At 54.2% G+C, this 26,155-nt stretch overlaps 3 protein-coding genes across 5 annotated transcripts in view; 1 reads left to right on the top strand and 2 right to left on the bottom strand.

The window, feature by feature from the left end:
• The window catches only part of TMEM104 (transmembrane protein 104), a 43,892-nt gene extending 34,820 nt beyond the window's left edge, over nt 1-9,072 (bottom strand). For 2 of the 3 annotated variants that reach the window (XM_061455498.1, XM_061455499.1), the window contains exons 1-6: nt 8,950-9,072; nt 7,681-7,805; nt 5,664-5,785; nt 3,657-3,738; nt 2,843-2,945; nt 2,356-2,436 (exon numbers count right to left, since the gene is read on the bottom strand). In XM_061455498.1, coding sequence (XP_061311482.1) covers nt 2,356-2,436; nt 2,843-2,945; nt 3,657-3,738; nt 5,664-5,785; nt 7,681-7,725 — 433 coding nt within the window. In that variant the 5' untranslated portion in view covers nt 7,726-7,805; nt 8,950-9,072. Of the gene's footprint in view, nt 1-2,355; nt 2,437-2,842; nt 2,946-3,656; nt 3,739-5,663; nt 5,786-7,680; nt 7,808-8,949 lie in introns of those variants that run through there. The other variant, XM_061455500.1, reaches the window with a different exon arrangement.
• Nucleotides 9,073-9,801: 729 nt separating this feature from the next.
• NAT9 (N-acetyltransferase 9 (putative)) lies at nt 9,802-12,747 on the top strand. The gene is made up of 6 exons (XM_061455496.1): nt 9,802-10,006; nt 10,777-10,886; nt 11,737-11,871; nt 12,092-12,151; nt 12,320-12,414; nt 12,500-12,747. Exons 1-6 carry the CDS (start codon nt 9,930-9,932, stop codon nt 12,626-12,628), a joined length of 606 nt encoding a protein of 201 aa, XP_061311480.1. The 5' UTR covers nt 9,802-9,929; the 3' UTR covers nt 12,629-12,747.
• Nucleotides 12,748-16,324: 3,577 nt separating this feature from the next.
• On the bottom strand, nt 16,325-24,572 carry NHERF1 (NHERF family PDZ scaffold protein 1). Its single transcript, XM_061455493.1, has 6 exons — nt 24,127-24,572; nt 18,573-18,734; nt 17,788-17,941; nt 17,263-17,303; nt 16,672-16,770; nt 16,325-16,565 (listed from the first exon to the last, which is right to left on the bottom strand). Exons 1-6 carry the CDS (start codon nt 24,508-24,510, stop codon nt 16,401-16,403), a joined length of 1,005 nt encoding a protein of 334 aa, XP_061311477.1. The 5' UTR covers nt 24,511-24,572; the 3' UTR covers nt 16,325-16,400.
• Nucleotides 24,573-26,155: the final 1,583 nt, after the last annotated feature.

Below are 26,155 nucleotides of genomic sequence, written 5' to 3'. Positions count from 1 at the left end.
GCTGTCAGGTTCTTGAAAATAAAAATCAGTCAAGAGAAAGCAGCAGAGAACTCGTTGGAAATTGGAGGCTTTGAGGTCTCCTGCAAAGCTTTGCACTAGCTATTCCCCCCCATGAAGGCTGTAAAGCCCTCAAACACCCCAGATTTGGATTTTTGCTTTGTATATCATGAGCAAAAACCCACCCAGACATTGAGTAGCTGTGAAACTGCAGAGGTTGGCGCCTGGAGCCAGGGCTTCTCCAGTGCAGCCTGGTTTCTTGGCACTAAGCAGGACTGGTCACTGGCAAACTGCCCTTACTGAGTGCCTTTCTGTGCAACCATCACCCCAGCAAGGACCTGCAGAGGGAGGTACTTCACTTGTTTCTTTGCAACCACCACTCAGCAGACCAGAGGGTGTCTCTGAACAGGAACAGACTAGGGATGGAGCCTCATTGCTGAGCACAGAAGATGGGAAAGCAGCAGAGGAGTTACAGATGCCTTAAACCCTTTGCTGGGTGCACCTCATCACATTTGGAAGTCACAAGTTGTTTCATAGAATCAACAGTATCCCAGACTGGTTTGGGTTGGAATGGACCTTAAAGCTCATCCAGCTCCAACCCCCTTTCATGGGCAGGGACACTTTCCACTAGAGCAGCTTGCTCCAAGCCTCATTCAACCTGGACTTGATGATGGTTTCAAGCCATAGTCTGCTGTTCCAGCTGCCTTCCTGCAAAAGGATTCATCCCTTTCCCCTGGGGAGGATCCCCAACACAGAAATCAGATAACTCTGGCTAAAGCAACATTAAGACAAAGGATTAAGAATTAGAGTCCTAAGCAGTTTATATCACTTAGCTAAAGCGTTCATCAGTGCCTGACAGAGAGGACGTGTATTTCCAGCACCCTCTACAGGCTGAGCAGCTCCCAGCAGCAAGGACTAGAAGGCAACCCCTGGCTGGCTTTGGGGAATCGTAACTACCTCCCCTGTGAAGCACATACAAAGCAGGAGCCTTCTGTGGGAGCTCTCTGCCTCCTGTGATCCTGCCCTCCTGCAGCTTAAAAGGCTTCTACAGCTGAATCCTCAGCAATACTGCTAAGACCTGCTACACGGTACTTACTCGAAGCACTTCCCAAATATCACTCCTCAGAGGATGAACAATAGACAGGGAAGTGTTCACAGTGGCAAAGCACACAAGCAAAAAAGCTTGCCTAAAGTCAGAGCAACCCAGTACTCAAGGCAACAAGACATTCCTAGTCCTGTTTTGGACCAACCCCAGTCTCCAACCCACACTCAGGCCACGTCACCTCTCCTGTGACCAGAAAATTGGCAGCCTGATCCCAGGTGGATTATTTTGACAGTCCTACAAAGACCCAGAAGAGGCGTGCAGGGAAATTAAAAAGGTTTTTTTTTCAATTGGACTTTTAAATCAGAAATAATCTAGTTCAAAGACTCCTCACTTTAAGCCCAGCTGTCCTTCAAAGGCAATGGACTTACACAGGCATAAAGCTGATGTAACGTAGTGGAAAAACCCAGCCCATCCTGTCTTTGTGAGGTGGCCAGTGAACAAGGGAAAATGTCACTTTCCACAAGAAATGGGGCCTGACAGGCTCAAAACTGCACAGCCATTGTGTCTCTGATGGTTTTCTGGCTCTGCACAGCATTTCAAATTGGTTTACAAGATTCAGGATACCCAACATTGCAGTTTGCATTTCTATCGCATGCAGCAGTGGATATGGCTTTATTGCAGTACAGTTACAAGTTTGTTCCCTGACACATAGGAGACATTTAAAAGGAATAAGACAAGACAGCTACCTATCAAATGCACACCTTTCAGTCCTTCACATCCCAGCAGCTCTCTTGGTGACTCCCCAGACACAAGCAATTCTCAGCTCTCCCCAGAAGGGTCTCTCCTTCAGACCGACTCAGGGTCCAGGGCAGCCCAAACACCTTGTTCTCAAATGCTACAGCCAAGATGGAACTAGTGAACTCTACGGCTGGGCTCTACTGCTTTAGGCAGTGGAGATCAGAGGACAGATGCACTTCAGAGTTAGGTTAAGGGCAGTCAGAAAACTATTGACTTACACTTATCTGTCTCAAGGAACTGGACCCACAACCTGCAGTATTTTGGCTATGTCCACTACTCCACAGTGCCCTCCCCTTCATGCAGGTTCAGCCCACATGGCCTATAAATCATCTGCTTTGTGGAAATACCACACAGGGGGATGAAGGCAGTCCACAGAGAGAAGAAATGACACTTCAGGGTGGAATTATCACAAACTCAGGATGCAAACCCACACTGCGAAGCACGCAAGTAGGGAAAAGCCATACACACACATGCCAGAGGACCTGAAGGGACTGCCAAAAACATGAGTTACTTACCTTTATTGAAGAACATGGAAGCCATCTGGCCCATTTCCACCCTCTCAGTAATTTCAAAGATATTGGGGGAGCCACGTCTCTCTGCAAGTTAAAACAGGAAGTGTTTCAACCCTTCAGTAAACTCTGAGGCCAGACTGAAGACATTCAGGAAGCTCTAGCAACAGTTTGAAGGACAGTGTGTACGACTCGCACCTGCAGAGTCACTGGTTCAATTACTCTGCTGAAGCTAGTTTAGAAGTGTTTCAAAAATAAGATGTTCTCATCTTAGTGACCTACAAAGAAGAGATCTTTATCAGACTGCAAAAGGCAAACTGAATTCTCAATGAGTCTTATCTTGCAAGTGCTAAGGACTGTGGGAGGTAAGCATGTGGAATTAAGGGTGAAATGGACAGAAGAGTCCTTCCTGTTCCACTTGCTGGAGCCCACTGGGACACAGTCTGCAGACAAGAGATCTCAGATGCAGCAAAAGCATGAAGTGAGTACTTACGAACTGACAGGATAGGTCGTGTCTCTGCTCGATCGTAGCCGTCTTGGAGGAGAACATCAGTGTCAGATACACCAGAGGAAGAATCCTCATCCTCATCATCCTCCTGGAAGAGAAGCCCAGACCCCTCTGCTGAGATGTCCACTACCCACATTACTGGCTGCCATGGTCTCACCCCCAGAAACTCAAAGGAAGGTGCCAAACAGGGACGTGCAAGCAAATGCAAAGGCAGGAAGCCTTGGCCCAGGGTTTGGATGCTGCAGAGAGCAGAGGTGAGGTCTGTCTCCCAGCTTCAACCCACTAACATACAGGCAGGGATCTAAATGAATGCAAACAATGCCTCATGCTGATCCAGAAAAGTCACTAAAGACAGGATCCAAAAAGCCACAGGTAAGTTTTACAGCAAGAACATACTTCAGGACCATCCATTCCCTGAGATACAGCCCAAGTGACAGCAAGGATGTGCCAGCCTGTCCTAGTTAAATGACCCAAGATCAATAAGGATTTATAGACCTCAGCACACTCCAAATGGCACCAATATATTGGCTGCCACCTCTCTACATTCACTGAGCAGCGCTCTGGGCAAGGAGAGAACAATCAGTTAAGAAATGGGAACAGCACAAGAGATTTTTCAAAGCAGGAGCAGAAAATCCTGTCTTTAATGAGCAACCCCACAGGGAACTAACAGCCCTATTTCATATGGCAAAGTTAAGTACAGCAGAAATTTACTCCTTTAGAGTTACTAATGAGGCAAAGATGCAGAGGAATCTCAGGCAAGTCCTACATGATAGAAGAACAAGAGAAAGCCCACACAAACCTTGCGTTTCTCCATTCTCTTCCATCGCAGCTGGGCATTTGCAGCAGCCATGGCTTCCACCACAAAGGTTGTAGTCATATAGCTGGAGAGAGAAACTCAATTGGTATCAATAATAATCCAGAACTGTCACAAAAGGGAGATGAAAAATTATTCCCATCTGTAAGAGCAAACAAACCAAGACAACCCTTTCACCTGCTCCACACACACACTGCACTGTTGGTACAGCGTTTCATCTCCGTTTGCTGCTCCCTCCTGTTCTTCAGATGAAGGCGTCAAGCAGACAACAGAATGCAGTACAACACAACATGCCTTCAGATATAAGACACTTTAAGTGTCTGTAAGGCACCTTCCTACTGTTTCTGAGGGGCTGCGAAAGGCAAGAGGACATCCCCATTTGTTAGAAAGCAAGCTTCCTTCCTCTTATTAGGGTCAACGACAAACACAGTACTATGCTGAAGCTTATCTGTTAGGGCCTGTGGCAAAGGTACTACAGTCCAGTAAAGAATCTTACAAATGGCATAAGAAGCAAAGCATCAATCCAAGAGCAAGGAGTAGATCATACGTGTATGCAAATACACTTTGCTGGAGCCCAGAGGAAAAGCTGTCTAGCAAGACAGAGAGAGCCACCAATGGGAGGAATACCATTACCTCAGCTAAAAACAGTCCTCTAATACACAAGCAAACCAACCAACCTTACATTAACCTTATTTAAGGCTTTAAAGTGGTTTCTCACTAGTTCAGGAACCACAGTCACTTATCAAGTTCAAATGAGAGATTAGTTGTGCAAGAATAAAAGCAAGCAGCCCTGTCCTGAAGCCCAATTTCTGCTTAGGCTCTTCTGGCACTTGAAGGGTCCCCAGCAAGCACAAGGAAGTCACAAGCACCACAACAAAAGCAACAGGGCAGCACAGTTCCTAGGGCACACAGCTTCAAGCTGTGTCTTCTCAGTTTAATCCAGAGCACTTTTGGCATGCAGGTTCAGAGATTTGTGCTCTTCTGCTGACCCTGAAGGACTGTCAGCTGGTGCCGAGTGTCATACACTGCATTTACACTGTTAAACTAATGTACCTAAGAGGAATCGCTTCCAAAGGTCCCAATTACTTGTACTCCCACAGTTTATATTTTATTAAGTCTTTGCAGCATTCAGCTTTGAGGTGGGGAAGTTACAAGCATTACTACAATCAATACTGACCATAGAGTACCTCTATATAGCAGCACCTATCAGATCCAAAAAGCACTGCCTCCAAATTAAAGCTGGTTACTGACAAGAAAGGAAGTTCTAAATTCCATCTGTACAAACACCAGGAGGGGATTTTGGTTTATTTTGCTTTAAAACCAAGCAGGGATTCACAGCCCGTTAGAATATAGCAATTCTATTAATAACTACTTAGACATTCGTGCTGTATCAACAGCCTCCAGCTCCACCTGCTGCTCCAGCAGGGAGACATCTGGGCAGAACCTCATGGCAAGCCAGCATGAAAATCATGAGACTAGCTCCAATGTCTCAAGCGGGAAAGGTCTGGAGGGGGATAAGACAGGCCCAGCTATAGAGTAATTTGTTTCCCTGACACTCTTGCAGTTGCCCAGAGCATTGCCAGAAGCCAAGAGAAAGCTAACACAACAGGTCTGCATCATACCTGCAAGTCACAAAGCACAGCAACGACCCTTCGTCATCTGTGACCTGGTCAGTGCTTGGGGAACTGATCCAAGACAGAGGCAGGAGCAGGATGTATCCACAGTGAGGACAGTGTCAAAAGGGAAGCTGGGAGAAAGCAGACTCTGGACTGGAGGAAAAGCCTTTTCCATCAGTCAGGAAGTGGGATGTAGCACCACCATATTGCAGCATCCCTCCAAACAAGGTCCACAGGCAACACAGCTGCCAATTGCAATGCTCAAGCACCAGAGGTACAGGCCCACTTAGCAAAGCACCAGAAGCCTTACCACTGCCCTTACAACTACACCCAACTTAACCTCCCAACCCTCCAAGGCCACGTACTCACATCCCACCTCATAAATCCCAGGAACATGAGGAGGACAAGGCTGACGAGCCACCCTGCTGTCGCAAAGGCCTTTGGCATGGTCAGGGCTCCTGTTCCAACGATGAGGTTGAACATGTAAACAAGACCAACCTGAAATCAATCACATAATCCAACATGAGAGCTGGCAGCCATGCCAGAGATCATCCCAGACACCTCACACATGTACTGATTTAAATGGAGAGCAATCTTTGAGCAAGCAGGGTGGGAGCAAGCCCATGCTACAAATATAGGTAAGAGGGGACTGATAACCAAAGTGAGTGTCAGCACGTTTCTGGAGAAACTGATATTCATATCCATCTTTCTAATTATTTTTAATGTTTTCCTTTCTAGCTTTTAAAGTTAGAAAGGATGTGAACTGTTTCTTTGTTTTCAAATCCACTGCCTTCTGTCAGAAGAGTCTACACTACGGGTTGGGGTGTGTCCTGATTTTCTGACCTAAACCTAAGTAGTTAGGTTCATACATAAGTTACCTTTCAGAATCTCTTGTTCCTCTTTATTTAGTCAAGCATAAAACATCCAAACACAACTCTAATGCAAAGCCTGCTCGTTACTTTAAAACACTCTGAAGAAGAGATTTTACTTCTGAAGGGAAAGGATTTTCTCCTCTTTGCCAATGAGCTTTTTTCTGCCTAAGGGCAAAAGAGAATTGTGCACCTAGACAGGACCCCCTGGACTATAAATTCAGTTGAACTCAGGGTCAAAAATTGCCTCAAAGTTGGTTTGTTTGGTTTTCATACTTAAATGTATAGGTCAGAGTCTCTCCAGGGGCCAGCCAGTAAAGAACTGTGTCAGAGAACACTTTTCTAGCTGTGGAACAAGTAATATCAAGAGAACTAGTCCCCCGTGAACACTCCTGCCCTTCATTCCCCAACATAAACACAGCAAATTCATCTTCTGACCAGTCCCCCAGAATGACAAGAGTCAGCTATTGCAGCTTGCAGGAAAGCTCTTTCCATTCAGCTGGCAGAGCTGTCATTCCTCAAGTGCTCAGGGCCACAATACACTCTGCAGTGAAGGACTCCTGTAAAAGCACCTCAGGTGATTCTCCTTAACTTTGGTCAACTTGACAGAGATCAGAGTGGTGCCCATGTTCAATCTGGCTAAACACCTTCAGGGAAAGATGAGAGTCACAGCCTTTGAGATGAGGCACTAGGAAATTCATGCAGCACTAACATAACAACATAAGAGCAGGTGACACTAATCCTTTAGGGTCTGGGCGCCCCAGTTATTGTCTTGTTCTCCATCTTCTCAGTTGTGACCTATTTCTGCAGCCTAATATCCAGTTCTGCTAAATTCAATCATTAACATAGGGATGAAAGTTTTAAAGCATTTGAAAACCAACACACAGGTTTCAGGACTGGTTCTGCATTTAGTGAATTCACTTTAGAAAGAAAAACAAAGAGAGTTTGCCAAGCACTGTTTTTAGGAGCTGACACTATATGAATACTTGTGGCTATGAAAACCAGTATTTCCAGTAACATAGGAAAGCACTAATTGGCTCTGCAATTTCACAGAACACCACATATACAAGGAAGAAACATCCCGATTACTCATTTCAAGTGAAGTGGTTTAAAAGTAATTAGTACAACAGCTAAAAATAAGTAAACTTTACATAATGTTTTCCCCTGGGTTTCTTAAAGCAAAAAGAAAGCAGCAGCAAAGCGGGATAGTTTCAGTGCCTCACACACCCCCATGTTTGTGCTAGCTTCACGGCACAATTTGGGCTAGAGAAAACATAATGGAAGGATGCAAGAGCTAGTATGGGATATGACACTCTTTTAAAGACTTTTAAAACTATACCTTAAGCAGACATTATCCCCTTATATAAAGGGTGACCTATAAGCATTTTTAATGACCCTTTAGCCTCCACCATCTCCTGAAACACTGAAGTTATGTCCACGGGGAGGTAGGAAACGAAAACACAATGCTGAGAGAAGAGGATCTGGAAAACACTCGTGAGCAAACCCACAATGAGCCATACTTACATAGGGAGAGTAAAGCTCTCCTGTATCGGTGATGCCGCCAGCCATGCTGAATGTGGTGGAGAGGCTTGGAGCAGAGTGAGGAGGGTGTTTTCAGGAGGGTGCTTTCAACTTCTCTTGCCTTTAACCTTAGGAAACATCATGAAGTTGTGTTAGCTTTGTCACGGGAAGAACTCGCAAGTCAGCTTTTGCCCAATAATCTTGTGATGTTTGAACAAAAAAGGGCCTCAGCAGGACTTTGTGCTCTGGATACAGCCCACTCACCAGCACCATTTGGGTCAGCACAAAAACCTCTCCTACCCGTTAAACTGGTTTAAAAGGGACCAAAAAGCCCTGCCCTTCCACAGCATGTGATGACCAAACTTTTCCTTCCCCAAACAGCCAGAGGGGCCGTTTCAGACACTAAAACCTCAAGAGGAAGAATGCCTGCCTTGAGGATGAGCTCACACCACTCCTTCTCATGCAGCTACTACTCATAACAGCAGGTGTCTCCTGCAAATCAAAGCAGGAAAACCAGCCCACAGTCTCCTTTATAATCTCAAGGAGAAAAATACATAGACCTATGAAAAACACCCCAAGATGTTTTGTTGCACACACCAAGGTTTCCAGAACAGAAGTACTTAAGGAACTTCGCATTGTGTTAATAAAACTACAAGAGGAAGTGAGGCCCCAAGCCTTCTGAAAGGCTTCAGGGTCAATAATTAGCCACAGTTGAATTGTTTAAGAGTTTTATCAAACTCCTTATACTTCTACATAAGTTTCTACCCTGTTACGCCAACTGGGGCAAATCATCCGCACAGCTTCACAAGCTAAAGGGACCAAATAGCCCGTAAGCTGTATAAACATGGGCCCATGTATAAATACACCCCCAGCTGACAGCAGCCCATCAGCATCACTGCTCCCAGCGGTCACAACTCGGCCGGCCCTCGGGAGGAGAGGCCAAACACCTTCATCTACCCCAAACCCGCACTCAAGCCCCCGAAGCCGAGCTCAGCAACCCGCGACAAGGCAGAGGGACCACGGCCACGCCAGCACCCACCTCCGGGATGAGCGCGCTCCTACCGGGCACCCACCCCAGCCCGGAGGGCCCCTGCCAAGGCCTCCAGAGACCCCAGCCCGGACGCTTCCCCCCCACCCGGCAATGCCGCCCACCCTCCACCGGGGAAGCTCCCATAGACCCTCATACAACACCCAGACGCCTCCCATCGCTCCGGTCCACACCGGGACCCTCGCCCCGGCCGGGCCCTCACCATGCCCCGCCGCATCCCTCACCTCACACCGCGACCCCCGGCTCCACATCGCGGGGCGCCCACGGAGCATGCGCCCAGCACGGAAGGGGGGTGTGGGGTGTGGAGGGGGAACCTTCCGCACACGTGACCGTCTGAGGGGCGGGGCCGTGATGACGGCGCTGCTCGGGTTCTGCGCTTGCGGAAGGGCGACGGGGCCAGGTAGACATGGCCTCCGCGGCGGGGGCCTCCGCGGCCGGGGCCTCAACGGCGGGCTCTGCTCCCCCTCAGCCTCGATCCTCTTCAGCCCCGGTGTCCCCTTAGCCCCGATCCCCCCTCAGCCCCGATGTCCCTTTAGCCCCGATCCCTCTCAGCCCTGATTTCCCCTCAGCCCCGATCCCTCTCAGCCCTGATCTCCCCTCAGCCCCGGTGTCCCCTCAGCCCCGAACTCCCTTCAGCCCCGACCCCTCTCAGCCCCGATCTCCCCTCAGCCCCAATGTCCCCTCAGTCCCCATCTCCCCTCAGCCCCGATGTCCCTTTAGCCCCGATCCCTCTCAGCCCTGATCTCCCCTCAGCCCCGATCCCTCTCAGCCCCGACCTCCCCTTAGCCTCGATCTCCCCTCAGCCCCGATGTCCCCCCAGCCCCGATCCCCCCCCAGCCCCTATCTCCCTCAGCCCCGATCTCCCCTCAGCCCCGATCTCCCCTCAGCCCCGATCCCCCCCAGCCCCGATCCCTCCTCAGCCCCATCTCCCGCCAGCCCCCTGCTGAAGTGCTGTGTTAAATACGAAGCGTTAAGTGGCCCTCGTCAGGGCAGACCCCGGCCACCAGCACCCTTCCGAGGGCACCGATGGAGCCCTGCCCTGAGTGGGGGGAGCAGGGGGATGCTGTTGGTCCCTGTGTGAGGGCATCGGTGTGAGCTGCACACAGGGAAAGTGACCGCTGCTGCATCCCGAAGGGCTCCAGGGACTCCTGAGCCATCCCTTGGCCTTGCTGGAGACACAGAGTGGGTGCTGACTGCAGAGGCCATGAAGATTAACCAGAACACGGTGCTGCGAGGAAAGAGGGCAACCCTGGTGCCCTACACGTCTGCGCATGTGCCCCGGTACGTGGCTCGTGTCCTCCTCTGATGCTGTTGCATGGTCTGATCTCATTTCTCTGTTTAAAGGGCACGTGGTGGTCAGAAGAGGTTCTGGCTCGGCTGCTGCAGGGCTCTTTTCCCCCCTGGGAAACACACAGCAGAAGGACTACTCAGAAAAGCTATCAGTTCTGCCCTTCATGCCTGGCAGCAGCATCCCTGACAGGTCTGTGCTCTTTGCCAGGTCTGCTGACAAAGAGGACTTCATGTGTGTGCCCATGGAAAGGGAAGAACCTGGCTGTGAGTGAGCCACCAACAGTTCTCTTGATGTCTTTCCCTAATGACAGTGGAAGAGCAAACCTTCAATGTGTAAAGCCAGATGGATGTTTGATAAATTAGGAGCAGGCATGAAGGCAATTTGTACAGTGCTGACCCAGGCAGCTGCAGCCTCAGCACAAAGATGCCAGTATTAGTCTTTTTGTCAGTGGCCAGGAGATGCTCTATCAATCTCAGTCGGGATGAAATGCACCGGAACTCAGTGCTCAGTACTTTTAAAGACATCAGTCACTCTTCAGACAAAGCCACAGGATGGCCAAACTTGCTGCATTTCCACAGAGAACACCAAGTCCTGTGTTAGATAAGGGAGAGAGGCTTGTGGATGCTTTTTAAGTTGCCATAAATGCCAGGCTGGTGTTTCCAGAACCAGCTTATGACAGTCTGATCCTCAGAGCGCTCATGGAAATCAGACTGTGATGCAGTAGCTCAGGCAATGATGTGGTTTTGGGTCCCATTGCCAGGTACCACGAGTGGATGCAGTCAGAGGAGCTGCAGCGCCTGACAGCCTCCGAGCCCCTCAGCCTGGAGCAGGAGTATGAGATGCAGTGCAGCTGGAGGGACGACACAGACAGTGAGGACCTTAAAACACTTCTGAAGGGGGGGTGGGAGGAGAGAGCAGGTCCCTTCTGTCCTATGAAGGACCCACAGTGGGCTGAGAGCACCCAGTGAGTGGGTTCTACCTGCTTTGAACTGCTTTTTTGTTTATAGCTATGCTCAGGGAAGTAGAGAATGTCTGGGGCTGCTGATGTCCTTTTTATGCAGTTTTTTAAAGATTACAGTGATTTATTTCCCCCAGCTTTATGTGCTGAGCTGCTCCTGCACAGTCAAAGCTCCCCAGGTCTGATCATCCTAAGAAGGTAGAAAGGAGTTATACTTTTCCTTGAGAAATTGAACTGCTCTAGAATTACCCAGTTGAGGTGTGCTGGAATTGGTTCCCTGGCTCTCCTACAAGTAATGAATCACTGCCCATAAAAGCCTGGTAAAAATATAGCGAGCCAGAAAATAGTGAGGCTGACAAAGACCTCAGTGTGGAGCATTTGTCTTAGCTGGCATTAGAAGCCATACTTAAAGTAGCAATAATACAGACTAAATGAATCACTAGGTCTCAGCCTCTTGTGAGCCAAACAGTTCTTTGCCTGAACTTGCTGCTGAGTGAGACAAGGCATGGAGACCTCAGGCTGGAAGTTTCCATGCTCTTTAAATAGGCTGTTTCTAATCTTGGTGCCTGTACCACCCTCACAAGGGGTCTTCAAAACGTTTTGTACATCTTGATGGATGGGAGCAAGCACGCTGGTATGGGAAGCTCAATTATAAGCTCTTCCTCATTGTTAACACATGTTCCTCTGTCCATTGCATGCCTTTAATTTCACCCTGCAATAATTTGTGCCCTGTAAACTCTGCTATGGTTTTGTTTTTCCCAGAGTGTACCTTCATTGTGCTGGACACAGAGCGGTGGCCCGGGCAGGCGGATGAGGACTGCATGGTGGGGGACGTGAATCTCTTCCTCACTGACCCTGAGGATCCAACTTTGGCTGAGATTGAAATTATGATTGCAGGTCAAGTTGTGCTTCATAGCTTGGACCTTTGTTGCTGTGGTTGAAGCCAGCTTCAGACAGAGGTTGTGTACAGACGCTTTTTGGTCTCATTGCATTACTGTGGCTGTTCACTCCTGAGCAGCATCTTTTGCTGGTCCCAGGCCATAGTCTCTTCTACAGTGTGGCATGGCTGATTTGTCTCACCCAAGTGGATGCTGACTTCTGTGGCTGTCTCTTTCAGAGCCCAGCTACCGAGGCAGAGGATTTGGCAAGGAGGCAACTCTGATGATGATGTCCTATGGTAAGGGTGGCTCAGTGCATGGCAATGGGAGTACAGTTGGGATGTGATCTAGAAGGACACATTCCCTGTGACACAGGCTGCCTCTGCCCCAGGAATTGGGAGTTGTGTGCTCTCATAGATGTTGCAGCCAAGCAGGTAACAGAAATACTTGTCTGATTTCTCTTGCAGGTGTGAGAAACCTGGGGATCACCACATTTGAGGCTAAGATTGGTCAGGAGAACGAAGCCAGCATCTGCATGTTCAAAAAACTTCATTTTAAAGAGGTAAGAGCCCCTCTTCTACCCAGAGAAGGTGAGCAGAGTTAGCTCTGAGGCTGGGATTGAGCTGCTCTCCCTCTATGTGATACAGGTTGCTGTGAACAGCGTTTTCCAGGAGGTGACACTGAGGCTGGATGTCAGTGACCAGGAAAGACGTTGGCTCCTGGAACAGACAAACCATGTGGAGGAGAGGAGCTACGTTGAACAAGCTGCCAGCTGAGGTGCTGGAGACCTGATGGACACATCCAGACCCTGGCCTTGTTTCCAGGGAGGAGCTGGACGCTGTTGTGAGCTCTGGGTGTGGAGGACAGCAGTGAGCCAGTGCTGAGTTTGACTGTTTTCGTGTCTCTTTGGTTACTTTGTCATCTTGTCAACTTTGCACCTTGCTGAACCAGCTGGGATTACTGCCTGAGATCGGGACCTGGAGAACAGCCACTAATTCACAGGCTTGACTAGGAATGACTCTAACTTCAGCATACTGTTCCAGCAGAGCCTCAAATCACCAGCAGTCAATTGATTTCTGGTGCCACCAGTTTGTGGGCAAGCAGCACCTGCTGTGCCTTTTCCACTGCCCTTGGAGCAGGATTTGCTGGTTAGACACAGGCAAGCTCAATCAGTTTTCTCTTGCATTAAAGAGATGACAAAGATCTGAGAGGCAGTGGGGCTGGGCTGCTCACTTTGGCTGCTGTAAAGGACAGCACAGACTCTTTGAACCCTATTTTCTGGGGTGCAGGGGGGCACTGTGGGGTCCTGGAAGTGAGAAGCCCACGTGTTGTATGTGATGAAAACTATTGCTATCAGCCGAGACTAGAGCAGAGCCCTGCCAGGATCAATCCCTGCAAACAGGGGGACTGGCAGCTACAGGACCTGGGAGCAGGAGGCCACCAGCAAAGAGATACTGCACTGTTTGACCAGGCTGCTTTTATGAGAGCAGGGAGAACACACCTGAAAGGAGATAGAATAGTGATCCCTTCTTCAAGGACCTCAGGACTTGCTCTGCTGAGCCTGAAGTCTCCGTTTGCTGCTCTCCAGTAAGATGAATGGGGATGGAAATATCACTTGCTGGGTTCAGATCTGTTTCAAGCCGTTCGCCAGCCTCCGCTGTGGTGTAGCTGAGGTCCGTGGCTGAAGAGGAGGCACTTGCCTGACTCCCCCTGGACAGAGCTTTTAATGCAGTTATTTAGCCTGACCCTTCCTACCCTGCACAGCGTGTCCTCCACTGCAGGGGAGCTTGCTAAGAGCAAGAGGATAGAAGGAAAGGAGGATAACTGACGCTCATGTGTGTTTTCCCACTGGAATAGCAGCCGTAATGGCTAATTCTAGGCCCGAAATTATGTGTTCCAATTACACAGTATCAGGTAATAGCTTCCAGATTCGCCCAGGGATGTTTTTATCAGACTGGAATTTTTAGTGTTGCTGTGCCTGTATTTTTAGGGCCTGGGGGATTTAGTTCTCCAATTTTAGTTAAACACATCTTTCCTGTGACTAATATTAAAACCAAGCGTGGGAGCAGTGTATCATGGTCTTTTAAACAACAAGCATTCAGCGTGGATTTAGTTGTTGCAAAAGCTTTGTAGTGTAAGGAAGTGAAGAGCTCCTTCCAGATAGGATTACCATGACAAGGGCTACTAATCCTTATGCTGTTGTCACCTGCAGCAGGCAGGAAAGCATTGTGTGCCCACAACAAGGTTTGCAGAACCTGCCTGATGAACTGCTGCCTCTGTGCTCCTTCTGTTCCATTCCTCTGCCAAAGGAGCAGGGTTGGACTGGCAGGAGATGGAGCTGGGGTGGGATTCGCTCCCCTAAAAAGTGACCAAGGTGGGGAAATGATTTCATTCCACCTCTGCTGCAGGGTGAAGGGGGCACAGTGGAGCTGTGCTCCCCTCCCTGGTCCTGCCATGGCTCCTGGTGCCCTGCCGGTTGCTCCGGAGCCAGTGAGTGCCCTGCTTGGCATCCCCGGTCCCCCGGCAACATCGGCGCCTCAGTGGGCCTCTGGGAAAGCCTTCTCCTGGCAACCCCAAACAAAGTTGGGTCTGTCCCCAACACAGGCTGGCGGGGAGGGGGGCTGGTGGGGCTCAACCAGGTCCCCAGGCTGCTCCTACTGAGAGAAGAGGTAAAAGATACTCATGGGACTTGCTGGGTGCCCCCAGTCTTGCCCCATACAGGCAGCTGCTGCCCATGACACCCAGGCAGGACACTGTGCTTGTCCCCAGGGGGATGAGGGTGAGCAAGGAGGGGAACAGGGGCTCACCTCCACTCACTGCCACAGAGCCCACAGCTTTGGAGGATGAGGCAGGTTGAAATGGGCTTCCCCAGCTTCCAGAGAGCAACAGCCTGCACATCACTCACAGATGCGGTGGCACTTTGTCACTTGGTTGTCATTTGAGCTGCAGATCTCTGCCACCACGTGTCTGCTCAGGTAGAGGAGCTCTTCTGAGTGTTTGAAGCACAAAACAAGAGGGACAGAGGAAAGAAGGCAAAGATGTTGGGGGTCCACAGCACACCACAGTCACTGCTCAGAGCACAGTGACACTGCCTTGTCCTGCACCAGCCATGGTGCCCCCAGCCCATTCCAGCCACAGGACCATCACCACCTCCTTGATAAAGCAGCACTCTGCCCTGCTTTCCTCTGCTCCTCTCCCCAAACAGGATAGAACCAGCAACCTGGGACAAACACTCTCTTCCCCACTGATCCCAGCTGCCTTCCTCAACCCAGGGTGCGATGCTGGGGGCCTCAGGCTCACCCCAAATCCCCCCCGGAGCACTGGGGGCTGATTTGGTTGCCCTCAGCATTACTGCCAGGCCAGCAGACACAGATTAGAGCCTTGCATCACCCACACACACACACTCCAGGGTGGGGGATTAGAGCCCTTTAATCACCCTAAGGCATTAACCCACACTGCAACCAGCCAGTCCTTGTCTGACCCCCACACTGGGCACTTACGGGGCCCCCAAACCAGCCTCAGTGTCCCCCACCCTGGGAGCATTACTTGCCTCTTCCCCAGCCCCTGCAGCACAGCAATGAGCCCCACACAGCCTGGGGCTGCAGGAGGATTTAGCTTTAAACCAGACGCATGAAGTCAGGAAGGTTTATTCCAGTAACCAGGATTTCTCTTTAGCTTGACAGTACAACAACGCCCGATCGCAACACATGGAAACAAAACATCCACAGGAAGAATTTCCACAAAATACATTAAAAAAAAAAAGAAATAAACAGTGTGATTGGAAAACTCTTATTTTGGAGAGAAAAAAAAACAAGAGTCTATTGAGAAGCCTTTAAATTACACAGTGTTGGATTCAAACCCTGATCAGCTCTGTCTCCAGGAGTGAGCGGGAGCAAGGGAGGTGATTATTGCTTGCTGTGCTGGCTCTGGACACCCTCTCCTCTCCCAAAAACAGCCCCAGGGGCAGGGTGCTGGGGGGTCCCCACCATGATGGGCACCCGTATCCCTCCCTGCAGCCAGAGGGACAAAGGGACATGGTTATCATGGACGGAGCTCACCAAGGCAGGGGCCGAACTGCTGGGGTCAGTGGCTGGGCAGGTTGGGGATGCTAAAAGTCACTCAAAGCCTCGGGTTTTGCAGCTAAAGGGCAAATGGGGGGATGGATATACTCAAATGGAGATGGGCTTTGTTTGGGATGGGGGAAGAACGAGGGAACAGGAGGAAGTGTTTGGTATCAGGTCACCCCAAATCCTTGATTCCCCCCACTTGTGCCTACCAGGGTGAGCAGGGTTAGAGGAGCACCCCAGGGATAGGCTCACACGAAGGGGCACCCCCAGCACCCCCTGGCTCTCTCTAGCCCAAAACCCCCATCAGGACCCCACTGCCGGGATGCCCATTGGCCACTGAGCCCCATCGCTCCAGCCAAGGTAGTGGAAAGCAGCCCTGTACCCCGTGGAGCATGGAGAGGTGATGCAGGAGAGGTGATGCAGGAGAGGTGGGTGTGAGGCCGGGGGGGGCCATAGGACCCTCACCCCCTCCCCGGGGCCTTCACAGGTTGCTGAACAGTTCATTTTTCTTGCTCCAGTCCATCTGGGGAGCCCGCTTGCTGGTGCGCTTCTGGTGTGCCCGCTCCTTGGCCACTGCCAGTGGGATGTCGAGGTCCAGGAGGGAGCCGGATGCTGAATGGCGCTTGTCACCCTCCTGTGCGTCAGACTGGGGGGGGGGGGGGGCAAGAGGCTGCGTCAGCCCCACTGTGCCCCCTACAACAGCCTGGACCCCACTTCCCAGCCACAGCCTCCCCCAGCATCCCCAGCCCTACCTTGCTGTGGGTATCGCTGGAGTTGGGGGACGTGGCCAACGGCCCGGGGCTGGACGGGCTCTCGGACACGGAGCTGGACCGCGGCTCTGTGCCGTTCTCCTGGGAGGGAGCAGGGAGCAAGCGTGAGCAGGGCAGCTTTGGGAATGGGCCCTGGAGCAGCGAGTTCCACACAGGGGGACTGGGAAATCCGCCCTCCCCATGCATAATCCCCGGTGAGCTCCAGGCTCTAATGCCTCCAGTGCTGCCCGTCCGGGGTGGGGAAGGATTAAACCCCAGCCTGATTGCCCTGGCTTTAGCAGGAGGAGGAGGAGGAGGGCAGTGAAGGGCTGGATGCTACTTCCCTGGAGCAGCACAAGGGCTCCCAGCCCTGCAGTGCCATGAGGATGGAGGAGGAAGGCAGAACCCTCCATGACATACAGCACCACAAGCAATCCCCTTTCTGGAGGGCACCCGCTCCCTTCCCATTGGCAGCCCAGGAGCACTGTAGTCCACGGCGGCATCACCCACCCATGTGCAGAGGGGACCTAACCAGGCAGGGTCCCTGCCTGGGGACTGGCACAGATGGGTTGAAAAGCAAAGTGAGGTTCTTACCTTCCCTACATCGCCATTGACAACTGGCTCTGGCAAGGGACCTGCAGGACAAGGACACGGGTGCAGGGTGAGGATGAGCTTGCTCTGCCCCTCGCAACAGGGGCTGCAGTGTATGGCAAAGGCTTCATACCCAGCACTGCCCAGGTCACAGAGTTTTTAACCCACGATCACAGGCAGCCCCACAGCACATGGGAATGCTGGTGGGCAGCAGGCACATCCCCATAATGACAGCCCTGACAGGGAACCCAGCGAGATCTCACTGTCCTCACAGGTAGCACTGTGACAACAGGGAGGGGACCACGGCTGGGCCAAGGCTATGGAGGAGAGCGAAGGGCGGCTGCTGCCTGTTTGCTCCCCAAGCCATAAACCCTGCCAAAGTGCAACCCAGGGCCATAAACCTGCCTTCCCCAGAGCTGGGTGACCCTGCTTGTCCCCAGGGTGATGAGATCTCCACCTCCCAGGGCTCAGCACCCTCAGGTTTGGTGACACAGAGCCCATAGAGCTGGCACAAACCCCCCCACCTACCTGTGAGATGCTCTTCCGAGGGCACCACCTTGCACTTCTTGAAGAACTCATCGGTGAGGACATCCACCACCAGCAGCCTGGTCTCATCGCCGCTCGCCTTGATGGCTGCCACCACGTCAGCGTGCTGCTTGCCCTCCATGCACACCCCATTCACCTGTGGGCACAGCACCGCATCACTGCTGGAGCCCCAGGACATCCATCCCTCTAGAACGGGTACCGGTCATGGTACCGGTCACAGCCCCCGCACAGCCACCCCACAGCCCCCACAGGTACCCGCAGCCTCACAGGGATTAGTGGTGAAGGCAGCAAAACCTCATTAAAAGCAGATTTTCCTCTGAGTGATTAGCATGGGATCACGCAGGCAGGGAGCAGCCTGGCAGGGCATGGACCTGGGGCTGGTGCAGGAGATGGGCAGCACGAGCAAGGCACAAACCCCTTGTGCACAGGCCCCAGTGCAGGGGGGCCTAAAGCTTTGTGCCAAGAGAGGCAGCAGCCCCACACCCTGGAGAGCAGCAGGGCTGGTTCTTGCCCTTGTGGGTCCCATCCCCATGCCGGTCACGGCCAGTGGCAGCGCTCGGGGCCATCGTACACCTTGTCCTCAGCCTGCCCCACCCCAGGGACACCCATGGGGTGCTCACGCTCCGGGCAGGCTGGATAATGAGCGCTCAGCCCCAGCCCTCTGCAGCGCTGCACCCCTGGGTGGGGACCGGCTGTGCCGTGAGTCACCGGGGTCACCTCCCGGCACAGGGATGCCAGGAAGCATCCCCCCCCCAACACCACTGTACCTCGATGATGCGGTCCTGGGGGGCCAGCCCTGCCGCCTCGGCTGGCGAGTCGGGGTCCACAGCGCGGATGTACTGCCCCGGGCGGGTCTTGTCGCTGTGCAGGTTGAAGCCGTAGCCATTGGGACCCTTCTTCATGTGGCACAGCCGGGGCCGCAGCTCCTCCTGCAATGACATGAGCCTGTGGGAAAGCTGCTCCCAGACCCCCTCCTCAGCACTCGAGGGCCATCAGGTATCCGCTTGGGTGACATCCTTGTGGCTACCTGCACCCGCAGACACCTCAAGGTGGGACACAGGGTGCCAAAACACCCTATGAACCCAAGCTCTACTTACTTAGTTACGTGCAGGGCACACTAATTGCAGTGAAACGTTAAACAAATATGTTATGATGAGTGTTCCCAGACTACACTCCTCCTTTTGGGATCAGGATTGCAATCACCACATGAAGGAGGAAGAGGAAACACAGGCCAGGCTGCTGGGGAGCATCCTCCACCCACCCTACCTAGAAAGCTTTTGCTATAGGAGAAGTCTCAGCCACCAATGCAGGTCCTCCCCATAACCCCATTGGCAAGATGCAAACCCAACCATGGGACCACCCCAGACCACCCCGCAGCCATGGGAAGGGGCAGCTGGGGCTTGGACAGGCAGCTGGGATGCAGGCAGAGCAGCCCTGATGCTGATGCACCTCAAAGTCCCAGCAGGACCCTTTGGGATTGCAAAACAGAGAAACCAGCTCAACCGGGGCAGCAATCACCTGGGACAATCTGGGCCATCAGGACGGGACAATCACCTCCCCAGGAGACAACACCCAGCTCATCTGCACCCGGTTTCACCCTGACCTGTGGATCCACCAGCACCCAGAGCCAGGGAACCGAACTGGGGCAGCCACAGCCCTGCACCAGCTCCCCATGAGCACAGTTCTCCACACTGTGAGTAGAGGGGAGAAACAGGAGCATCCCCAGAAGCTGCCTTCACCCATCCGGGAGCAGGATGCAAGGAAGCATCAGAGGAACCAGGCAACACAAACACCAGCACCCAAGCACCACTTCTACATAATTATATACAATATGGTTTGATCCTGCCTTGGCCACCACCTCCAGGGCTTTGTTACGGCTCTCCCAGCAGCCAAGCCTGAAATGCTCCTCACCATGGAGGGATGGTGAATGCTTATTCTTTCTTCTGAGATGGTTTTTCTCCTTTGGTACCCATAGCATCGTTGGGGACACGCACTGCATGAATTCCCCCTGCCATACCCATCCTGTGCTGCTCTTTACTCCCTGTACAGGATTCTCGCTTCTTGCCATGAAATCCCCTTTGCTCCCTGATGGAAAACCTGGTCCTTGGGGTGCTGGCACCCCACATCTGGCAGCACTACAGTTGCACAGGCTCCCACATGGTCCAGGGTGATGCATTTGCAATCACTATGCCCGGTGCCATGACAAAACCCCATCCAGGCTGCTATGACTGCACCCTCCATCCACCCAGGCAGTGATCCCTAGTGAGGGACAGGGAAAACCCAAATCAAGGCCGAAAAGCAGGAGCCTGGAGGAAGGGGGCTCAGGCTCTGTGAGCACCCCTGCTCCCGGTGCCCTTGGCAGCACCACGGGGCTGCTCCATGCTGATAGCTCGGGACAAAGACAGAGGGAGCACCCGGCAAGCAGCGCTGGCACCGCTCCCGGGAGAGGAGGAGGAGGAGGGAGGACTTCGCTCCCATCCACACCAACAAAGCCCTAGCAGCCCGGGCTCCCCGAGACACTGGAGCCATGCATCTGGGGGGGATCCCTGCAGGATGGATGGACAGGGGGTCACAGCAGAGAGGGAAGATCAAGCCCTCAAAGGCCACTGGTGAAGACAGAAGCACTTCGGTGCCAGGGACTGCCCGGCCGCGCCATGACCCGGCCCCCACAGCATCCCCTTGCCAGGGGCTGGCAGCTCCTCCAGCACAGCGTGCCAGGCTGCCCTCACCCTTCCCAAACCCCTTGTACCAGCAGAAACCCTGTGACAGCCACCATTCCTGATGGAAAACTATAAATGCACCCAATCTTCCACGGGAAAAACACCCTGCGGTAGGGCATCCGCATCCCTTCAGCCCCAAGGTCTCCCTGGCCAGGGGGGTCCCAAGGGACATGCAAAAAGCTGTGGGGCTGGGAGCTGAACAGCAGGAAAACGGAAATGCCCCTAATTTCTATAAGCTTTTGCATCCTCTCCTCCATCACCAGCAGTGCGTGGTGCTGGGGCACGGATTAGCCAGCAGAGCCTGTTACAAGCAATTACAACCTCCGGTGGGGAGGGTAGCGGGGGGGTGCCGGACTCAGCCCCCAGCACGGACATCCTGTGCCACTCCTTCATGTGCACCACGGGTGGCAGAGGGACATCTGCCCATAGAGGTGTCCATGTGGAATGGGGAACTCAGCAGCATCACATCCTGCCATAGAACAGGACCTGGGTACTTCTCCCTCCAGGAGCATGTCAGACCATCCCTCCCCATCACCTTTGTCCACTGAGGGACTTGGGGAGCCCCTGTGTGTGTGTGTGTGCCAGGACCTGGCTCCCCATCTCCCAGCCCCACAACAACAACTTCAGGGCAGCTTTTGAAAGCCCAAGCGGCAGGAAACTCCCTGCAGTCCTACAAGCAGCAACAAGCCCGTCAGCAGCAGCGTTCCCAAAGAGAAACACAACAGCTCCAAGGATGCCTGGGCCAGCAAATTCACACGGGTCCCGAAATCTGGCGCGCGCATTCGGGCTTCATACAAAGGGGATGCAAAGCAGCCTCCTCGCAGCATCCTCGTCACGTCCCGTTCGACTGGAGCTGCTTTTCATGCAGCTGCCTCGAGAGGAAATTTAATTCATTTCCTAATTAGACACCGGCTATTCCCAGTGCAACGCTCCCAAATGGAAGTGTTGGGGGGGGGGGGGAATCTGCTTCTTGTTATACTCCAAAACCCAACCCTGGGAGGGTTTTACAAGGATGGATGAGCATTGCTGGAAGAGAGGGCTCTGGTTTAGCACTGGATTTGCTATAGGGAACCCTGGGGCTGGTAGCTAAAGCCTTGCCCTGGTAAGCACAGCCCCAGCCGGTGCTCTGATAACACCCTGTGGTTTGCATGAAGCTGTCTCAAGACACTCGTGGTGAGCAGTTGAAGGCTCCGGAAACACAGGCAAGGGGAGGAGGAGCCGTCACGGGGCGCTGGGGACAGTCCCTGTGCTGCGAGGCTGGCCTTGGGGGCTGTGGAAGCATCACCTCACCGGCTCAGCGCTGCAGGAGGGGTGGAAGGGGCGCTTAACACCTCCACCCGGCACCAGGGAACCTGCAAACCCATAGGAATGGGGAGGGATGCCCCAAAACCTGCTCAGCAATGGGACCCATGGGGGTCTCCAAGCCCCCCGCACCAGGGGGGATCCAACTATGCAGGACCCAGGAGGGTTTGGAGAGCAGATGGATCCTGCCTGGAGGTGGGATGTGTTCACTCCTCACACAGCCCTGGGTGCGGGTGCTGCTGCTGCTCTCCCAGCACCCGGTGTCTCCAAGCTCCTTAAGTAAATAAAGGCAAGTCCAGCCCAATAAAGCAAACAGAACTCTGACACAGGCAGAACTACCGCTCCCCACCACGGCGATCCCAGGGGAATCCCACTAACCCAATGGGCTGGGGCTCATGGGGGCTGCAGGCACCGGGTGCCTGCCAGTGGCCGGAGAACAGGCACACCAGTGTGTTCCCTGCTCACCATAGAGAAATCCCTTTCTGCCCGCTCCAGCTTGGCTCGCCATCCCGCCTGGCATCTTCCCACCCTGCCGGGGCGATGCCTCCAAACCTGCTCGCTTTTACACCCCTGCCCCGGCCACAAGATTTCCTGATACCTGTTAAGAAACCATCCGGGGCTGTGTGGCAATGGCACCCCACGGCACCCACTTCCTGCTCCCAAGCCGAGGGAAACCACTGCAGTAACTGCCCTAAGCCTGTCACCTGAGCTTGTGGGGCATCCACAGCTGGGGCTCCCCCCTCAAAACTTCCTCAAAGGGCTTCCCATGCCCTTGGCATTGCCCCAGCACAGCCTCTGCGAGCAGGCAGCCACCATGCAGCATGTCAGGGCTTTGTCTCCCTTGCGAGCTAAACATTCTCAGCCCCCCAAGCCCAAGCTGCTTTAACTGCATCCCTTTTACTTTTCCCAGCCCATGGAGAGATCTGGGAGCAGAAAGCACAGCACAGACGGTGTCACCAGCCCCGAGGGAGCGCTGGCACTGTGATACAGGACAGCAGGCACGCTCCTCCTGCGTGGGGCAACACTGCAGAGCCCTGTATGGAGCCAGACCTGAGGGACCAGGGGGACAGGGAGCAAGCAGGGCGGTGACAGTGACAGAACCTGGTTGATCCCACTTTAACAAGGCCCTCAAGGAGATGCTGGGGCAATGCTTTAGCCAGGCAGGGGTGAGACCGGTGCCCTGCAGTGGATCAGCCCAATCAGGGGCAATGGGCAGCTGGCAAGAGGCTAAAGTCTAACAGGAGACAACTAATAAAAATCACCTGATTCTCAGCAAAACCCTGCGTGATACCAGCTCAGGAGGCACCAAAGTCTGCCTGGAGCTCAACACCGGCACTGGAAAGGCCCCACAGCACCAACCCTTCACAGAACATGCTTGGTAACACATCACAGGAGCACCCCTTAATGTCCCTCAAGCTCCAGGGACAGCAGGAGCTTGCTTCCTGGGAAGCCCATCCATGTCTCCGTTGCAACAACAAACGTTATGTTTTTGCTGGGTAAACAGAAAGCAGTGTTGTCTGCAGCAGCCCAGCGCGTCTCTTAGGAACGGCTCCGGGCAGGAAAGGTCAGCTATTTCTCAATTCCTCACCTTTCTGCATCACTTTACTTATGCCACCGCTACTCCCACGTACCCCTTACAGCCAACATTCCTACGTTAGTAGGTGTCTGTACATGGGGACCAACGACAGGATCAGCCCCTTCAGACTTGGAAAAGGCTCTGCCATCTCTACTCCATAGCAGAGACTGGTTACACTCAGGGCATGAGTGATGCCACCAACACCTACAGACAGCCACAGCCCCCCCAGATACCCTGTACAGCTTTTGCTATTGTATTTTGGAGTGGGTTAAACCCAGACACCCTTAACCCAGCCCTGGGCTGGGGCTCACCCGCCACTGTCCTGGCTCCCTGTTGCTTTCCCCCCCCTGGTTTTACCGGCCCTGCAGCACAAAGACGGGCCCGAGAGCTCCGGGACACGACGGGCTGCTCGGTTACGGGTCTGCCCCCGCTCGCCACCCAGCGCGGCTGTTAAAGAGCATTAACATAGGAACTGCATCAATAAACCGAAGGAGCCGGGGCGGGGCGCTCCCGGGGAGCCGCGCTTCAAGTAAAGCGAAAAAGAAAGAACCGAGTGCGAAACCACGCCGGGCGCCCGGGGGAGGCCGGCGCCGACACGGCGGCTGCCAAGCCTGCTCGTTCGGCTGCGAGGCGACAACGGGGGCCGGTCCCGACCCCCTCCCCCGGACATCACCCGCATCTCCCCCAAACTTCGCAGCGCTCTGCCCCCGATCCCCCGTTTACCCGCTGCCCGCCGCTGGGCTCCCTCGCCGCGGGCTCCGCCGGCTCCGGGGCCGCCTGCCCGGCGCCCACGGAGGGCTCGGTGACCGCCCCGCCGTGCTTCTGCTCGTCGGCCACCGAGTCCACGACGAGCAGGCTGACGGCACCGGCGGCGGCGCGGATGCGCTCCACCACCTGCTGATGGCTCTCCCGTTCCACGTTCTCGCCATCCACCTCCAGCAGCCGGTCCCCGGCGCGCAGCCCCGAGCGCTCGGCCGGTGAGCCCGGCTCCACCAGCCGGATGAACTGGCCCGGCTTGCCCTTCTCGCCGTGCAGGTGGAAGCCGTACCCGTCCGGCCCCCGCTCCAGGCGGCAGAGCCGCGCCGCGGGGACCGCGCTGCTGCTCATGGCGGGTCCGAGCCTCCCGCCACCGCCCGCCCCGTCCCGCCGAGCGCTCTGCGCTGCCGCCCCTCCCGTCGGCCGCTCTTATAGCGAGGGGCGGAGCGAGGGGTGATCGGCCACCAATAGGAGAGCGGGGCGGGGCGAGGGCAACCACACATGGAAACTATAGGCGTGGTTATGCAAATTAGATGACGGTCGGAGGGGGGGTGTAAATATGGTCTCTCGTCATGACCGCAGGGTCCTAGCGCCGACAGCGGGGTTTTCACCAGTCCCCGGGGCCACCTCCGCCGGGTCCCGGTAGCCAGCCGGGCCAGCCTCCTCTCACCGCTGACCCCTCACACTCCTTAGCCGCGGGCTGGCTCTTTCTCCCCATGGGGTCACCGCAAACAGCCCCGACGGGGCACAGCCAGGAAAGGTGGCACGCAGCAGCCTCTCGGAGCCCGTCCCTCCTGTCCCCTTGCCCGGTCCTCCAAGGCCGGTTCGACGGGGAGGGCTGGAAGGTGCTCGGTGCTTCGAAAGTGAAGTAAAAACCCCAAAGTGAAACTGCGTGGGAAAGCAGCGCCGGAGGCCGCGCTCACCGGTAACCCACTGTGAGGCAGAAACAAGAGAGCAACCCCCGGTCTCTCGAGCAGCACCGGGTCCCACTCGGCACCCTGGAGCTGGGAGTCCTGAGGAAGGGAGGTGAAGGAAACCCTGGGAGGGAATTGCTCGGCCCCTGCCCTGGACCCGTGTGCTCTGTGGCAGCTTGAGAAACAGAAATGGCTGCAGGGGGGGTTGTAAGAGTGAGATCCTGGTGTCTCCAGTGAGCCAGGGCAGAGCAAGGCAGCAGCGAGCCTGGACTCTCTCTGGCCCCTGTCTCCCAGCGTTGTCCTGTGGAGGGTGGCACGGGGGTACCACTGATGAGTCTCACTGCTGGGCTTCAGGCCCGGCTGAAGTTCAGGCTGGCCAAAGGTCCTCACGACACCCAGGATCATGTTAACCATGCTGCAGGCAGGTGAGCAAGGAGGTGACAGCAGTGCAGGACGTGTCCCTCCATGGCTCTGCACCAAGGCCCGGCTGCAGGGACCCCGGTGGTCGAGACACCCCCTGTGTGCTGGGGGTGGCCATGCTCCAGCTCCATGGGGCCGGGCTGCAAGCAGAGGGTGGGCTCATTTGTTTCCTCCACTTGGCTGAGCATTCGCTCAGCCCTGAGAAAGGCAGCGGAGAGGAATCCCACGGCAGCGGCAGCAGATGCCTGCGGAGAGGAAAACAGGGACAAGAGTGTCACAGTACAGCTCCAGGACAGGGGTTCCGTTGCACAGCCCTCCCCTTGGCAAGGGGGGAGTGTGTGGCACAGCTCCACAGCCATGGGTGTTCAGGGCTGAGACAGAGTGGGATGCTCTTTGGGGATGCTGCTCCAAGTCAGGAAACCAAACTCAGCCCCAAGAGGGCTGTTTTGAGTATGGGACCATGATAAGAGAGAAAAGCGGCAGCACAGGAAACAGCCGGAGCTGCTTTTGGGTCCATGGTACTCCAGAGCACCCATGAAATGGCAGGGCACGGGCAGCACCGGCGCTGCCTCCTCCTACCAGGGCCTTTGTGGCTCCCTGTGACGTTAAGGGAGCTCGGGCCGGAGGGGGGAAAGCAGAAAAGAGCCAAAGTCTGTTTGTGT

The sequence above is a fragment of the Pezoporus flaviventris genome, unplaced genomic scaffold (assembly GCF_033815535.1).
Source record: "Pezoporus flaviventris isolate CSIRO_AGI_PZ_B2104156 unplaced genomic scaffold, CSIRO_AGI_Pfla_v1 ptg000020l, whole genome shotgun sequence".
Classification (NCBI taxonomy): domain Eukaryota; kingdom Metazoa; phylum Chordata; class Aves; order Psittaciformes; family Psittacidae; genus Pezoporus; species Pezoporus flaviventris.
Note: the sequence above shows the minus strand (reverse complement) of the source record. Positions and strands in the feature narration are given on the sequence as shown.

What these genes read in the sequence shown, in the direction of transcription:
- NHERF1 (XM_061455493.1), bottom strand. Translation starts at nt 24,510, where the DNA reads ATGAGCAGCAGCGCGGTCCCCGCGGCGCGGCTCTGCCGCCTGGAGCGG. An exon ending in TCAATGGCGATGTAGGGAAG is followed by an intron (nt 16,771 to 17,262) that starts GTAAGAACCTCA and finishes GCTCCCTCCCAG; the next exon opens with GAGAACGGCACAGAGCCGCG. An exon ending in CCAGCGATACCCACAGCAAG is followed by an intron (nt 16,566 to 16,671) that starts GTAGGGCTGGGG and finishes CCCCCCCCCCAG; the next exon opens with TCTGACGCACAGGAGGGTGA.
- NAT9 (XM_061455496.1), top strand. Translation starts at nt 9,930, where the DNA reads ATGAAGATTAACCAGAACACGGTGCTGCGAGGAAAGAGGGCAACCCTG. An exon ending in CTGGAGGGACGACACAGACA is followed by an intron (nt 10,887 to 11,736) that starts GTGAGGACCTTA and finishes TGTTTTTCCCAG; the next exon opens with AGTGTACCTTCATTGTGCTG. An exon ending in AAAAACTTCATTTTAAAGAG is followed by an intron (nt 12,415 to 12,499) that starts GTAAGAGCCCCT and finishes TATGTGATACAG; the next exon opens with GTTGCTGTGAACAGCGTTTT.